The sequence below is a fragment of the Dendropsophus ebraccatus genome, chromosome 6, assembly GCF_027789765.1.
Source record: "Dendropsophus ebraccatus isolate aDenEbr1 chromosome 6, aDenEbr1.pat, whole genome shotgun sequence".
Classification (NCBI taxonomy): domain Eukaryota; kingdom Metazoa; phylum Chordata; class Amphibia; order Anura; family Hylidae; genus Dendropsophus; species Dendropsophus ebraccatus.
This window is the reverse complement of record NC_091459.1, coordinates 111,015,182-111,031,445: the sequence shown is the minus strand read 5'-3', so window position 1 is coordinate 111,031,445 and position 16,264 is coordinate 111,015,182. Positions and strand designations below refer to the sequence as shown.

At 41.7% G+C, this 16,264-nt stretch overlaps 1 protein-coding gene across 5 annotated transcripts in view; it reads right to left on the bottom strand.

The window, feature by feature from the left end:
• The window catches only part of EPHB1 (EPH receptor B1), a 244,583-nt gene that overhangs the window by 64,123 nt on the left and 164,196 nt on the right, over positions 1-16,264 (bottom strand). For all 5 annotated transcript variants that reach the window (XM_069975673.1, XM_069975677.1, XM_069975675.1 and 2 more), the window contains exon 4: positions 1,669-1,824. In XM_069975673.1, coding sequence (XP_069831774.1) covers positions 1,669-1,824 — 156 coding nt within the window. The remainder of the gene's footprint in view (positions 1-1,668; positions 1,825-16,264) is intronic.

The window sequence follows — 16,264 nt, the reverse complement described above, 5'->3', positions numbered from 1 at the left end:
GCAGATTACTTTGTGTATATTGACTGGAATGTTCCATAGAGGGCTGGAAATGACTGCACAATTACTCGGTCCTCGACAGAAACAGCTTCCGATTCTGCAGCGGTTTTAGCATCCTCGGAGTTAACCTGCAATGAGCTCGCTCAAGTCCCAAAGTAATAATAATGCCATTAATATTACATGAAAGCCATGGTGTAACCTTTTGGGACAGAAGAAGAAAAGATGGCTCTGGCGTTATGTACGATGGCAAATTTGTAAATTCATTTCCCTGCTAAACGTACGAAGCCATGAAACAAGGTCAGAAGGGGCTATCGGAGAGATAATAAATGTATTTCATTGTGGAACGCCAGACGGCCTTCCTAACATCTGCAAGGGAACAAGCTTTTCTTTTTTCCCCAAATTGTCAGAAATAAAATTAGCAGCAAGGCTGAAATTGGCCTATGGGACTGATATAAACTAGCGGAGACAAAGACACAGAAGAGTGGGGACTGTACATACCCAGCATAGTATATTATACTATCCCGCTACCAGCATTTAACCCACGCCATAACTAAATTATACAGCAGTAACATCATACATCCGCATATAGACGACGCTATTAACAATACAACCAAAGAACTGCGCTAGCAAATCCGGCAGCTGCTTCATTAATAATATGGACATACGGCTGACACAACCACCCGAGAAGGTTTATAACTAGACATGACCCACGCTGAGTTTTGCCAATTCGCAAATCAGTTCATGATTCACCAGCCATTACAATGTGCCGCCAGATCTGTGAACGTCCACTTTCCAATTTTTTATCTAAAAAATGCTGGGATATTACCTTTTTTTATACATAACTTATAGGGTTGGGGCACTATTTACTGGAGTTCTAAAAAAAAAAAAAACAACTCCACTACAGCTTAGGAGCTTACTGCACATAATACAATGATAATAATATTAGGTCAGTGTGCAGTTAGCTCCTAAGTGCCCCCTTGTGGTGACTGCATGCAGACAGAATTTTATCACTTAAAGAGAACCTGTCACCACTCCTGACCTGTATTTTTTTGTGAATACTTGTATTCTCCATGAAATAACAATTCTGAAACATTGTCTCTTATAGCTCTATGATTTGCCATTACTCTGTTATTCCTACAAGAACCTTATGACTGGAAGCGTGTACCTGACACTATCAGAGCTATGTAAGGAGATAACCTCAAAGGGGTTGTCTAACGAAAATCTTTTTCTTCAAATTAACTGGTTTCAGAAAGTTATATAGCTTTTAAAAAAATCTTCTAGCACTTATCAGCTGCTGCATGTCCTGCAGGAAGTGGTGTTTTCTTTTCAGTCTGATACAGTGCTCTCTGCTGCCACCTCGGTCCATGTCAGGAACTGTCCAGAGCAGTAGCAAATCCCCACAGAAAACCTCTCCTGGTCTGGACAGTTCCTGTCTCGGTCAGGTGTGGCAGGGGTACAGCAGCTCATAAGTATGGGAAGACTTGAGATTTTTAAATAGAAGTAAATTACAAATCTATATAACTTTTTGAAACCAGTTGATCTGAAAGAAAAAGTTTTTATTTATTTATTTATTTATTAACCCAGATAAGAATCAAGATGGGACAGTACAATGAAACATATAATAACTTATGGAAACGGAAATGAGTGAATAAGAATACTCATCATACTTACTGGTGCACATCGCCTCCGGCGGATCAGTATCTGCCCTATAATATCCGTTGCGGCACACACAGATGGGAGAGGCCTCAGCAGTAGAACGACTATTCGCAGGACAGGGTGCACATATTCCCAGGCCTTGGTTAGCTTTAAACATGCCGGCAGGACAAGCTAGAAGAAAAAAAAAATAGAATAAAACACTGCATTACTTCATGCTACTAATGGTTTATAGTGCAATAATACATGGCAGGAGTCATGGGACAATTTCCAAGTGTCACTTTGTCTAGATGACAACCTGAAGGTCAGTGAAAGTCAGACTGTTGTGTCTGAAGGCAGATAACCAGTCAGTCAGACGGCTGTCTCCATTCAATGTCAGATCTGGAATCGAGGCAGGTGCATCTGACAGACGGAGTCAGGGATATGTTTGCTTGTGTCCCTATTGATTTCCAATCTACTGGCTGTGTCAACACTTTAACATGTTCTGCGACTTAATGCTGCTTAGTAAATATATGTATAACGTACAATACGGACTCGGTGGTACCCTTACACTATTTATTGACAATAAGTGAGATACATATCATTACCTTTAAAACTGTATTTGTTTCTTGCTATATACTGTAGATGTGGCATTGGCAAGGGTGTCTTACTACTACCGCTAAGATTATAGAAGAAATCCGGAGCCCTCCTATATCCAGTGGCAAACTGTGTTCTCCCTTGACTTGGTTTCATTCACGTACATGTGTCTACTGCATTGCTAATACTGTGTTACGGCCCTTTTAGGGTATGTTCACACTCAGCAAATTCAGTGGAATTCTGCCTGCAGTATGTCTATGGGAGGGCTCTCCGCTCAAAGAATTGACATGTCTTCTTTGAGCAGAGAGCGGAGGCGTGCCCTACAATAGAGACGCCCTTTGACACTGAGGCAGGTGGGATTCTCCGGCTGAGAGCTCCGCCGGGGAATTTCACCGAAGATGAGAAGATACCCTTACACAGGTTAATCATCGGCCATTGAGCGTATCTGGGGAATACCAGTGTAAATAGAGGGCAATCGGCTGATGAACAAGCAAAAACTCATTCGTCAGCTGACTGGATCTTTTGTGCTGCCACTTAAATTGTCACTATCAGCTATACAATGTCCTGTAAACATGTCATACACAGCCAACAGCAAAGAACTTAATGGGCTGCACCAATAATCCAGTGATCAGCTGATCACTATTTGTGTCTTTTTTCAAATGTTTGAAAGCCGGACGACTCTAGCTCCGACTTATCCCTCCAAGAGCAAAAGGCAGTAAGAATCCATCATCATCCATCATCCACTCCGGCCCCCATACACCTTATACTGTTGGAAGAGCCCACCACTAGTGCTATAAAGTGTATGGGTACCATTAGACTTGAAGCCAAGTTACAGAGTCAGAATACAAACCCACAGGCTTTACTTCGCAGGTCATGGCCAGGTTGTGACTCCTACACAAGCTTTTTACAAGCATTATTTTGGTGTCAACACCCTGCTGAAGTAAAGCATGTGAGTCTTTGTGCAAGGAGCGCTGTGGCTTTCTTCTATGATCTGGATACGAGGGGCAATGCCTAAAGGCCCTTTGACACAGGATGATTGTCAGCAATGCGAGAAGCAGCGATCAGCTGAGGAAAGGCTGACCAGCGATCAGCTGAGGGAAGGAAAATGACCACTCGTCCGCTGATCACATCTTTTATGCAGCCCTATAAATCACTGTTTATCTGATGGCAATATATTTAAATGGCCGCACAAAAGATACAGGGATCGTGTAAAAGCAATGCCAATGAATGCCGATCTCACTGATTAGTGCGCGATTGGAGCCGTGGACAGCCAAAGATCTTTACTGTGCTGGTATTTTCCTTTCTTACTACTATATGTTGTGGTAGTAGTAGTTGTAGAAGAAGCGTAGTAGGTAGAGCTTGTAATATGCATCATACCGATTTACAATTTTTGTGAATATTAAAAGTCTCGGTTACATTTTATTCTGAAAAACAATGACTGACGTTTATCATAAATAACATATGTGGATTTGCCTTGTAATTCATCACGATGTTCATTTCCCTGGCATCCGGTAGTCATCCAGTAATTTTTTGCATTTACGACTCCTTGTGTAGTGCCAACATATTACAAGAAGCTCTACAGGTGATTTATTACATCAAATTCTGCCGTCCAATGGAAGTCAGCAGACAAAGGGGAAAAAAACTACGAATAAAAAGTAGGACATTCATTTAAAGGAAGCAACCAAAATAATTTGGATTTATGAGAAAACCGAAGGGATCCATTCAAAGGCGACATAATCAGAACTGAACCTGTGGCCCTTACACTGGGTCACAGCAGATAACCATGTGACTCGTACGGCTGCCTGATTCACAGTTCTTATAAATACTGAACATGTCGAGGGTCAAATGCCACAAGCTGGGCTTTAATGAATGTCGTATTTTACAGTATAGGTTTGTCATTGGGAAGTGACCTTCATGCAGCACATGAGGGAACTTCACAAATGGCAAATAATAGTAGTCAAACTGAAAAAAGAAATACATAAAAGATAAATACAGAGTGTAGTAAGCAAATAATTTCTGTCAGTTTTGTCATGTAAAAAAGCATCTAATTTTGGTACTCCAAATATTCATGCAAAAAATGTGACTGTGAATGTGGGGGACATTATTAGTCTTATCAATTTACAGTAGCTATGCTTTAAGCCTTTAATTTATGCACAGTCTCCATTTTCTGACTTTAAGATCTTTGAGGCTATGTTTACACGTTGTCAAAACCAACGTCGTTTTTTGTAACTGCAAATAACAGCCATCATTTTAAAAAGCCAGCGGTTGTTTCAAAATAATGGCCGTTATTTGGGGTTACATGATGGTCGTCCAATAAAAACGAACATCATTTTTACAGTGTGCGCAGATAGTCTCAGGCTATGTTCACACAACGTATCTTTTATGACAAGAATGGCTGTTGTCTTAAATTAAAACCACAGCCATTCTTGTCATAAAAATATGTGTTGCATTAAAGTCAATAGACACAACGGCGGTTGTTGATGTATTGAACAGCGGCTGTTGTTCCATTCGGCCGTGGAAATAATTGACATTTCAGCTATTTCCAGCCGTTCTGCATTGATTTTAACACAATTTTCAGTGCAACAACGGCCGTTGTACATACATTGTGTGAACATAGCCTTAAAGTGACTCTGTACCCACAATCTGACCCCCCCAAACCACTTGTACCGTCAGCTGATTTTACTCCAAGATCTGTCCTGGGGTTCATTCGGCAGGTGATGCAGTTATTGTCCTAAAAAACAACTTTTAAACTTTGTACCACCCCTCTGTCCCTCCTCCCCGCCCTCTTCATCATTAGGAATGCCACTGGACACTGGAGAACATTTTCTCCTGTCTGAACATTGCACATGTGCCTTAACGATCCAGCCCATGTGCCATGCTGACACAGCTGAGGAATAGGAGACAATCTGCCTTGAGCATTCCTAATGATGAGGAGGGCGGGGATGAGGGATGGAGGGGTGGTGCAAAGTTAGGGCACAGATATTCTAGGCCACGACCGTTGGGCACGGGGCTGCAAGTTTAAAAGTTGTTTTTTAGGACAATAACTGCATCACTTGCCGAACGGACCCCAGGACAGATCTTGGATTAAAAGCGGTTTTGGGGGGGGGGGGGGGGTCAGATTATGGGTACAGAGTTGCTTTAAAGTGTTTCTGTCATGACTCCTCTCAGCTCCTCATAACCTTACCAGCCTTGAACCTGATGAAGGCGTAGGAACGACGTTGAAACGTGTCTGTCTTGTATTTGGTAAGACATTGGATCCTATGGTTCAGCTACTCTTGGTTTTAGCCCTGGATGTAAGTTTGGATTTGTTTTCTTTAAGGTTTTTCAGCAGCCTGATTTATAGATCTCTTAATGTCTGGGTATAGAGAGAGAGAGCTCTATCAATCAAGGCTGGAAGGGCAGGCAGAAGCCATTGGGTTCCTTTTCACTTTTGGACTTGTGTATATGTGTTTCTTAATAGAATGTCTACAGATTCTACTAAGTGTCATTGAGACCCTATTGGCATTAATTTGTTCATCAGACATACTGTGTCCTTGTATACCCAATTATTTCTAGGAAGCAATAATTCGGAATCTATAAAAGCTAATGGGGTCTAGACTTTACCATGCGGTTGAACCCTTCCAGGGATTCAGTAAAAGTCTATGACATATCAGAAGAGCAGCCCTTTAAAACGAAGGAACATCCTTTAAAAAGTGAAGCCAAATCCCTGTATCACTGTCACACAACAATCATAAAGTCACATCGATAAATCCCTCTGCCCAGTTTTATGATCATATTCATATCCTTGTAATTGGTCTTTTGTTTTTTCTTTTTTTTAAAAGTGAAGCCCAAAAGCCGCCGCTGCCGCTCCCGACACGGCAATCAATTTCTCTTCATCATCAACTAATATCCAGAAAGAAGCGGTGAGTGACAGGTTAAAGGGCTTCAATAAAGATTAGCCAGACCATATCTTCAAAAGGAAATTGCTTGAAAAAGTGGTTATTCCACCAGCTTCTATTAATTTCCTTTGCCCTGGTTACCTGAACGAGTCTCATATCCTGACACGGAGGAGATGGGGAATGTGGCTTCGTTCCCTTATCCCAATCAGAAACATAGAACCACTCGACACTTAACCCCATCAAGGTAGCCATAGCTCACCGCTCTGCAATCAGCCGCGCTCCCTATGCAAGGACACTAGGTGATCACTCTTACTGTAGCTACATTTGCTGCAAATGCATTAAAGCAGAAATTCGCAGTCATCTATCTTCTCGTACAACCTTCACGAAGATTGCTGTACGGAAAAGTAATGCAGTATAGGATACACACTTGGATGCATAGAAATAGTGCCACCCTCCATTTTCTATAGGCAAACAAAGTCAGGCTAGAGCTGGAATTGTACTATTACAAGTATTAAAGAACATTTATATTAGTAGCAGTGAACATGTCATTTTCTGGGGTTCCCGACCTACTATGTGACATCTCCAGTGGTACATTAACCTATAATTCCTTATGAGTATTAGGGTCTGGGTTTGGCCCCCAGTCCTGTGCCCCCTACAGCTATGGTTTTGTGCACCATTATCGATTATATGTACAGCCATATTTGTTCCCTGTGCTCTCGCCAGGTAAACATGAGGATCAATAAGAAGCAAAGGAAAGTTTACTTTTTTCCGTATACTAAATCCTGAAAACGCTCAGATAATAGCCACAGCATCAGTACTGCTTACCAACAATGAGTTATTTGCGCTTTTTCGGGTTCTGGGATGGACCACAGACTTATAAAGGCCCAAAGTATACTCAGGGCCACCAGTTGAGCATCATTTCCCAACACTGTTCCAGCTAATGCGATTGGCCATTATTAAGGATGAGCGCAACTTGAGTGTGTTTGAGTCCGATCATTTGCCATTTGAATACCGGTGGCTGAAGAAGTTGGATTCTGTATCTATGCTTTCCCAGACTCCCTAGGGTTGAATCCAACTTCTTCAGCCACTGGTATTCAAATGCCGAATGATCGAACTCGAAAATGCTCGAGTTGCTCTCCTCTTTAATCATTTATGTCAAATCCAAACAAACCTAAATGATAATGACCGACTAGATAAACTACAATGGGGTTGCCTCAATATCGTTACAAAAATTTTCAGTTTTTAATGAAATTTTCATTTTTAATGTGCGAAAAATTGTCAAAGACCGAATGCATTGGAACTGGACAGAAAACCTACACGACCTTTTGTTTACTGCCCTATTGTTTGATAATGTCACAGTATGAGAGGACGTTGACACCACCCATGTTGCCATCTACAGCTATCTCCACTGGCCCATTGCAGCCTCTGCATATCACATATTGATAGGGCATCTATAAAAGATCCACCTGGCACTGTAATGCTTGGACCTTGTCCAGCCTAAGTCACTTACATATGGCCGAACCAGACTGTGATCCTGAGCCGAACATAAGGACAGGCAATAAAAATACAATATTAATATTAAACGTAACACAAAACACATACGTAAAAAGCAATTAAAGATTGTATTGTAGAATGGGGCCTTATTGCTGCTGCATACACATTAGGGGAGCATAGAAGCTGGCTCACGGACCGGCGTGGCGTATCAGTCATTTAGTAAGGCCATATAAAATAACGATACATTCCACTTTTTTTTGGTTAATCACTGTTCTGCTGTCTAAATGTCATCTTCAATGCCGCTATTTGCGAGGCAGCCTGTAAAAGGTAGCAGTTAGTGACAGTAAAATAATACGATGGAATAAAAAGGCAGAACTGGAATATTAGAAAAATACTTTACTTTCTGTAATTTACAGCAGCTGCATCCAGTACATGATTTACTGTAAGATCAGCCCAAGTATAAAAAATACAACACAGTAACGGCAAACCGAGAAATAATGGATATCAATATACGGGGTACTACTAACAAATCACTATCCAGCAGCAGTCGAGCCTGACCATCGAGACACTAAAGGCGGCATTAAAGGGTTGCCTGGGGAGCAGAAAAAGTATTACCCTCCCTTACCCCCTGCTGCTCCACTACTATACAAGGGGGTGGGTAAGATAGACATGGCCACATAAATAGAGGTTTCACCAGCCTCCTATGATCATGATATTGTATCCACATCGCTCATCTTGGAAGGTATTCTTCTAAGTCAGAAGTGGAGTGCCAGGGAGTGAGGAAAGGTGCAGGCTCCGTGCAGCGGGTGGATACAGCCTAAAGATCGCCTGGAAAACTGGGATACAGCCTATCCCATAGGCTGTATCCCAGTTTTCCAGGCGGTCCTCCGGCTGTATCTACCCGCTGCACGGAGCCTGCAGACAGCGGGAATCAGACGCCGAGAGTTCTGGTTCATACGAACCAGAAATCTGGCGGGTTCACTCATCTCTACACCCGTCCATCAAGCGAGTGGGGCTTATGTCTGATGTTTTTCTTGTGTAAATGGACCCTCCTACAATCCCTTAAAGTGTCACTGTCGTAAATTTTTTTTTGCAGAAATCAATAGTCCAGGCGATTTTAAGAAACTTTGTAATTGGTTTTATTATCCGAAAAATGCATTTTTATCATGAAAAAGCAGTTTGAAGCTCTCCCCCCTGTCTTCATTGTTCTCCTATGGAGAGAGCTAAAGAAAAGACCAAAACAGGACAACAAAGAGTTAATCTACAAATCCCTCACGGGATATCTCCTGTGACAGTCACCAGTGACCTGTCTGAGCTCGGATTACAGCTGTCACCCAGCTCCGTGCCTGTAATCCTCTGTTATCTGCTTTCTGCTGCCGGCTAACTCCCTCCTTCCTCCTCCCCCCTCCCCTCTCCCTAGAACAGACAGGGGACGTCTCCTGCAACAAGTCACAATTTTCAGATTTTTCAGAGTGGATGAAAAAGAGGAAGGAGGGGGGGACCTGGGAAAAGGCTTTTTACATGCAGATAATGGCAGATTTGGCTAATAAACCCAATTACAAAGTTTCTTAAAATCGCCTGGACTATTGATTTCTGCAACAAAAAAAAAATACGACAGTGACTCTTTAACCCTTTGAGGACCAGGCCCAAAATGACCCAGTGGACCGCGCAAATTTTGATCTTAGTGTTTCCGTTTTTCCCTCCTCCCCTTCTAAGAGCTCCAGCACTTTCAGTTATTTATCTACAGGCCATGTAATGGCTTATTTGTTACAGGAATAGTTGTACTTTGTAATGGCGTCATTCATTTTACCATAACATGTATGATGGAATCCCAAATATATTATTTATGAAGATATAAATTGGTGAAATCGCAAAAAAGAATGCAATATGGTAACGTTTGGGGGGTTCCTGTGTCTACGTAATGCACTATATGGTAAAAGCGACATGACACTATTACTCTATAGGTCAGTACGAGCACAACCATATGCAGGTTTACGCAGATTCTCTAATGTTTTTTTTTTTAAATGAAATCCTTTTTTTTGGCAATTAATTATAAATAAAATGGGCCTATTGTGACGCTTATAACGGTTTTATTTTTTCACCTACGGGGCTGTTTGGGGTGTCATTTTTTCCGCCATGATCTCTAGTTTTTATTAATACCATATTTGTGAAGATCGGACGTTTTGATCACTTTTTATTAATTTTTTTATATATATAATGTAACATAAAATCGGTAATCCGCGCACTTTTTTCCCTCTTTTCGTGTACGCCGTTTACCGTTCGCAATGACGCTTGTTATATTTTAATAGATCGGACAATTACGCACGCTACGGTATATTATATGTTTATCTATTTATTTATTTTTATATGTTTTATTTATATAATGGGAAAGGGGGGTGATTTCAACTTTTATTGGGGGAGGGGTTTTGGGGTAGTGTATTGGTGTTTTTAACTTTTTTTTTTTTACACATTTGAAGTCCCTTTGGGGGACTTTTACATTCACTACTTGGATTTTTACACTGATGAATGCTATGCCATAGCATAGCATTGATCAGTGTTATCGGCGCTCTGCTCATTGAGCCTGCCTGTGCAGGCTCAGTGACCAGAGCGCCGATCGGACCGCACGGAGGCAGGTGAGAGAGCTCCGGCGGCCCGTTTTACCGATCGGGACCCCCGCAGTCACACTGCGGGGGTCCCGATCGGTAAGTGACAGGGGACTCCCCCTGTCACTTACACTTAAACGCCGCGGTCGTGCCGCGATCGCGGCGTTTAAGGAGTTAATGACACGCGGCAGCGCGATCGCTGCAGCGTGTCATTACCGGTGAGGTCCCGGCTGCTGATTGCTGCCGGCCCCCACCTGCTAAGAAGCGCGCTCCGCTCCGGAGCACGCTTCATAGAGTGAGAAACACCCAGGGCGTACAGTTACGCCCTAGGTCGTCTGGGGACAGACTTCCATGGCGTAACTATACGCCCTGGGTCGTCTAAGGGTTAAGGCTCTATTTCACGGAATGATTATCGGCCGTATTCGGGCTATATCGGCCGCTATGGCCAATAATCGTCCCATGGAATAGAAGGCAACGATCAGCCGACATTGCTCATATCAGCTGATCGTTGCAGTCGTTTGTCTTTCAACCGTGTTGAAAAACAAATGACTGTGATAGCAGGGATCTGCTGCGGTCACTCTGCAGTGGAACAGGAGCGGCGGCAGTAGACCACCACTATACTCTAGAGGCAGGCCCCCCGCGGCCCCTCCCGCACTCACTCGCTGCCGACACGTGGAATAGCGGTGGCAGCGAGTGGGGAATGAGGAGCAAATGAGCACTGACATCGCTCGTTTGCTCCTTACAGTCGGCCCGTGGAATAGGGGCTTTAAGGCACATTATGAGGCGTTGTCCAGGGAGCAAAAGACGACTGAAGCCTTCTACTCCCTGGCATTGATTTTCCAGGATTCCCATCAACATTGTCAATGTTGTGTGGCTATTGGACATTGTGTGCAGGTGTGGTCTTGTCCCCATGCGAAGACCAAGATATACACTCTCCCCATCCACATCTCAGAAGATATATGGAAGAGAAATGTCATCACAGGAAGTGGACAGCAAAGAGCAGAAGCTCCCCGGACAACCCCTTTAAGGGATAAGCTTCACTCTATTATTATGTTGACTTAAAGCCATACATTATAATCAATGAATAGTAGGATTGCTGTAACGTTAGCATCATGTTATCGCCTTGGTCTACTTAGTGCACCGAGCACTCTGTATTGTGACATTGGTGTCCCCATCGCTGATTTCATTAAAAGGGACAAATGAGAAACTGCACTACTCCAATTATCCATAACTTGTAGTGGATATTACATGTCAAGCCGAGTAGACAGAGGACTGTTCTGAACATAAAAGAACCCGAATGAAACAATGTCTCAATTCTGTACAGCGGGGAAGGGAATGTGCAGCCAAGAGAGGACTGGGTGAGCAATTCGTATCTGTCATGAGATTCAGATGTTTTCACGAACTCATTAAAAAAAATTGTAAAGAAAACTTTAAAAAAAAAATAACTTGAATTTTTTTTATTTATTTATTTTTTGGATCTTTCATTTTTTGTAAATGTAAAAAAGCCTGTATTCTCTCTAGTGACAGAACGGTGAAGCTCCAGAAAATGCTTGTTTGTAGATTTCGTATGACATTTGTAAAGGTAAATGTGTTAAAAAACAGAGAAGATAATAGCAGAGGAATCGGCTGAGCGGGAAATAAATAAATAACGGCTGGCATAACGGCTCTAATTAGCGGCACGGACAGGCAGACATATTCACGCTGAATTGTGCTTCATTATAGATGTGTGGCTCGAGCTGGATAGAGCGATTGTCCTGCCGTACACATAGACAAACACCATCACAATTAAGGGCTATCAACTTGTAATAGCCATAATGGAGATGACCGTGAAATGACTGGACACCAAATAAAAGGTGATTAGCGCCAATGGACAGGGAGATGGTGAATAGAGTTGGTAAAGGAATTAGATGGAAACAAGTGACAAAAAATACTTAGGACGGACTATAATGACTAATAATTTACGAGGTGCTGGAGCGGAGCCAAATTATTAAGTGTCTTGTAGGCCAAATGTTAACAGCAACAGCTCCAAAGAGGAAAAAGTTTTAAGGGCTTTAAACAATGTGCTCTGATTTTTGTATTTTTCATTTGTTTGCTGGATGCAAAATTAGGCAACAAAAGTCTTCTCTGAAAATGTCCTATCAGTTTGCTTCTACAGAGTCAATGGTCAGTAATTCGTCTGACTGTCCCCTGAATAGGAAAGAAAATCTCATCACAGAGCTCTGTTTATTTCTGGTCACTTTCTATTCCCCTAAGGTTATGTGTTTTTGTCTTTTGTTATTATTCGTATAATAATACTTCTTCCTCTTCTAATTATTATTATTATTATTATTATTATTATTATTATTATTATTATTACTGTTGTGGGATTGCAAAACAGTCCAAAATAAGTGCCCCAAAAAAAAACAACCTCAAAAGGTGGGCAAAAAAAGGGACATTGCGCTTAATTTTACAGCTGTAAAATTACATCAATAAAATGTTATCAGCTAATTTTACATTGCATTCAATAGAATTCATAATTTGAAATAAATTTTGCAGTATTTTTGGAGGTCCAGATTTGTAGCCCTGAACCAGACATTTGTGGACCATTTTACAGGTAAAAAAACTTAGCTTTGGTGTTACAGATAAAACCAAGGGGGAGGCGGGAGCTGTACACAGCAGCTTAGTGTGGAGAGTTGGGAGAACATACATGTAGGACGTGCAACTCCCATTGGATCCATTTTCCATGTCAAAGGTATCTATAAGCTATAGGCTATGTTCTCACTGCTAAAGGAAAATGTTCTACTTACGGTATACACAACACACATTCCATAACCTGGTTAATCTTCACCAGTACATATGTGAACGGACAAATTTGAGGGTTTATTGGTAGCATGAAAAATCTGAGCCTTTTATAGCCCATTCTGCAGTCAGTGTTCTTTGTAAACCTATTAATATTCAATGCTTCTGCCTCTTTTTTTAAGTAAAACCTTAATAATTGGTGATCAATATCCTTACTACTTATCAGTAAGTGGCTCCCGCCTTAGAGATAGTGCTATATGGCAGAGATAACTTAGTAATGCATCCTGTGTGACCATGTTGTTAGCAATCTACCAATAAGCATCCAATCCATCTCACGGGCTGACTATCTTCCTTCTACAGCCACAATAATGACTACTAGCTGATTTATATAGGATCTACCCTATCTATACCTTCTTTGAACTGGACACCCCTTGATATCCCACCTTGGGTATAATCTAAGGGTCCTATTACATGGCCCGATCATAAAATGAGGATAGGGGAAATTTTAATTTTCCTTAGAATACTCCTTTAAGTGAAAAATAATAAAGTATGTATTTACCTTACAAAGTTCCCCAGTGTCCTCTGACCTTCCCTGGTCTCTGCAGCTCTGCCTTCTGTTCCCTTTCGTCTTTTGTTCCAGTCTCTGCACTGACAGGGTGCTCAGCCAGTCACTGGCCACAGTCCTGTCTCAGCCAGTAATTTGTTCAGCAGCCTGTCTGGACCAGACGGGAACTGAAAACAGAGCTGCAGAGACCAGGGAAAGCCAGAGGACTCTGGGGAACATGGTAAGGTAAGTAAATACTTTATTATTTTATACTACAATTATCAGCCATCAGCCGCGCATCACTATTACACTTAGCGATGCACCTGACGTCCCATGATTTTAGGTCTGGACCTATACAAACGATCAGCCGATGATTGTTTTATCGGATGATCATTCTCTCTATTACACAGAGCGATCGGCCGAATCAGCCTCATTTGGTCGATTATCACTCCATGTAATAGGGCCCTTGGACAGCCCTGTATTTTGCGATTGTCTAGACTAAGAGACACCATTGAGAACTCTGATGTGGCCCATTTTACAGTGTCACCAAATTGTAGTCCTGTTGTAATTCTTTGAGCTATGGCACACGGAGTACCGGCTTGGTAGTATAAGCAAAACAGTTGTAACAGCGCAGTAATAAAATCCACCATTTTTAGGATTGTTTACAAGACCCACATAACAGTATACTATATAGTATACTGTAAATGTATATATAGTATATAGTAAATGTTTTTACCTCTTCCTACAGTCACAGATCATATAATATATGTATAAGTGAGAATGTGAGAAAGTTACGATCACTTTCCATAGCACATTTGTCCTTATACTGTGCCGATCATTAAACAGTCCATCAGTTTTACTGAAATCAGTATACAACCCAGTTAGAAAACATAAGCAGTCCATGCGTAATTTATACATTACAACACGTGCCAGGTCGGTCATGTGGATACAGACATGTGGTTTGAAGCATATGCCGCATACCTGTTCTGTAACATCTGCACACATGCAGGGGTGCATTTCATCTCATTTCAATATGGTTGATGGAGCAAATTCATTTCATTTGTCAATTTTGCTGCCAATTCTTATAATATTCCATATAAAACTGGCAAACCTGTACAAGAATATTGAAGTACAGGCAGCAGCTATTTACAAAGGCAAACCTTGGGATCCATAATTATTTAACTATAGGAGTGTGTTTCCATAACCATGAAGACTTCTGGCTCCTGATAAATGTAGGTGACAACCTCTGTTGAGGCTGCGATGGTGGCTGTCACCCAACTTTTATCATATAAAAACAAAACTAAAACTGGCCATCCACATAACAGCGGTTGGCCAAACGCTTAATGGCCGAGACCTAGCTCTTCTGACCCTCCCTACATATAGGCACTCAACTCACCATCTGTACCTAATGGAGAGAAGTCAGTAAGGCCCAGCCAGGATTCTGTAATGGCGACATATCCCCCCCCCCCTCAATTCCATACGCCCAATCCCTATTCGCCCCTGAAAAAGGTATCAAGGACAACACCTGAATGGAGTTTTTATGTTCTTTTGTTCTCCTCGTGCTTCCACATGTTTCATCTGGTATCCGGTTTCTTAAATGGCTATTCCCAAAGGCAAAAATATGTTTTCAAATCAACTGGTACCAGACAGTTATACAATTTTATTAATTACTTCTATTTAAAATTCTCAATCCTTCCATTACTTATCAGCTGCTGTATGTCCTGTAGGAAATGCTGTATTTTTTCTAGCGTGACACAGTGCTCTCTGCTGCCACCTCTGTCCATGTCATCAACTGTCCAGAACAGTAGCAAATCCCCATAGAAAACTTCTGCTGTGGGCAGTTCCTGTTACAGACAGAGGTGGCAGCAGAGAACACAGTGACAGACTGGAAAGAATACACCACTTCCTACACAACATACAGCAGCTGATAATTAAATAGAAGTAATTTACAAATCTATATAACTTTCAGGTACTAGTTGATTTGAAAAAAAAAAATAAAATAAAATAAACAGAGCACCCCTTTAGGGTATGTGCACACTACGGAATATGCGTGGAGACTTCAAGCGGATTCTGCCGCGCGGCCTCCGCTTTAAGTTCCACTCATCTCATAGACTCAAAGATATTTGCCCACGAACTGTGCCCAAAGAATTGACAATTGACAGAATTTGCCGAGAAATATAATTGACGTTATGTCATGACCTGCGGAACTTTAAGCCCACGTGGTAGAATCCGCTTGAAGTTTCTGCACGTATTCCAAAGTGTGAACAAACCCTAACATTCTCTGGTAACATACTGATAGGTTAATATGGAATGTAGATTGTGACCCCCAGTAAAGACAAGGACTGATATGAATGAAGAAAATCTTATTACAGTGCTGTGGAATATGTGGGTGCTATATAAATATGTATATTGTGATTATTATTATATAATTAGCGGATACAGTGTTTATACTGGCTCCACGCTCTATCCGCTCACCACAAATCATCCAACAGATTGTTTTATCAGACATGACGGAGTAATACTGCAACATCACCTCTGCAGAAATAGCCCTGCCCCCGACACCGCTTTCCTATAGATGGAAAACCTCATGGAACATACACAGTCAGAACAAGTAATCAATGAGACGATGAAGCATGTTGTCCTCGCTGACATCTCGTTCCTTCCAAGTAATTCAAGTGTTGATTTCTTGACAATCTGCGGCGCTCCTACCCCTGTGACGAGAACCTCTCTAGATCTTTCCT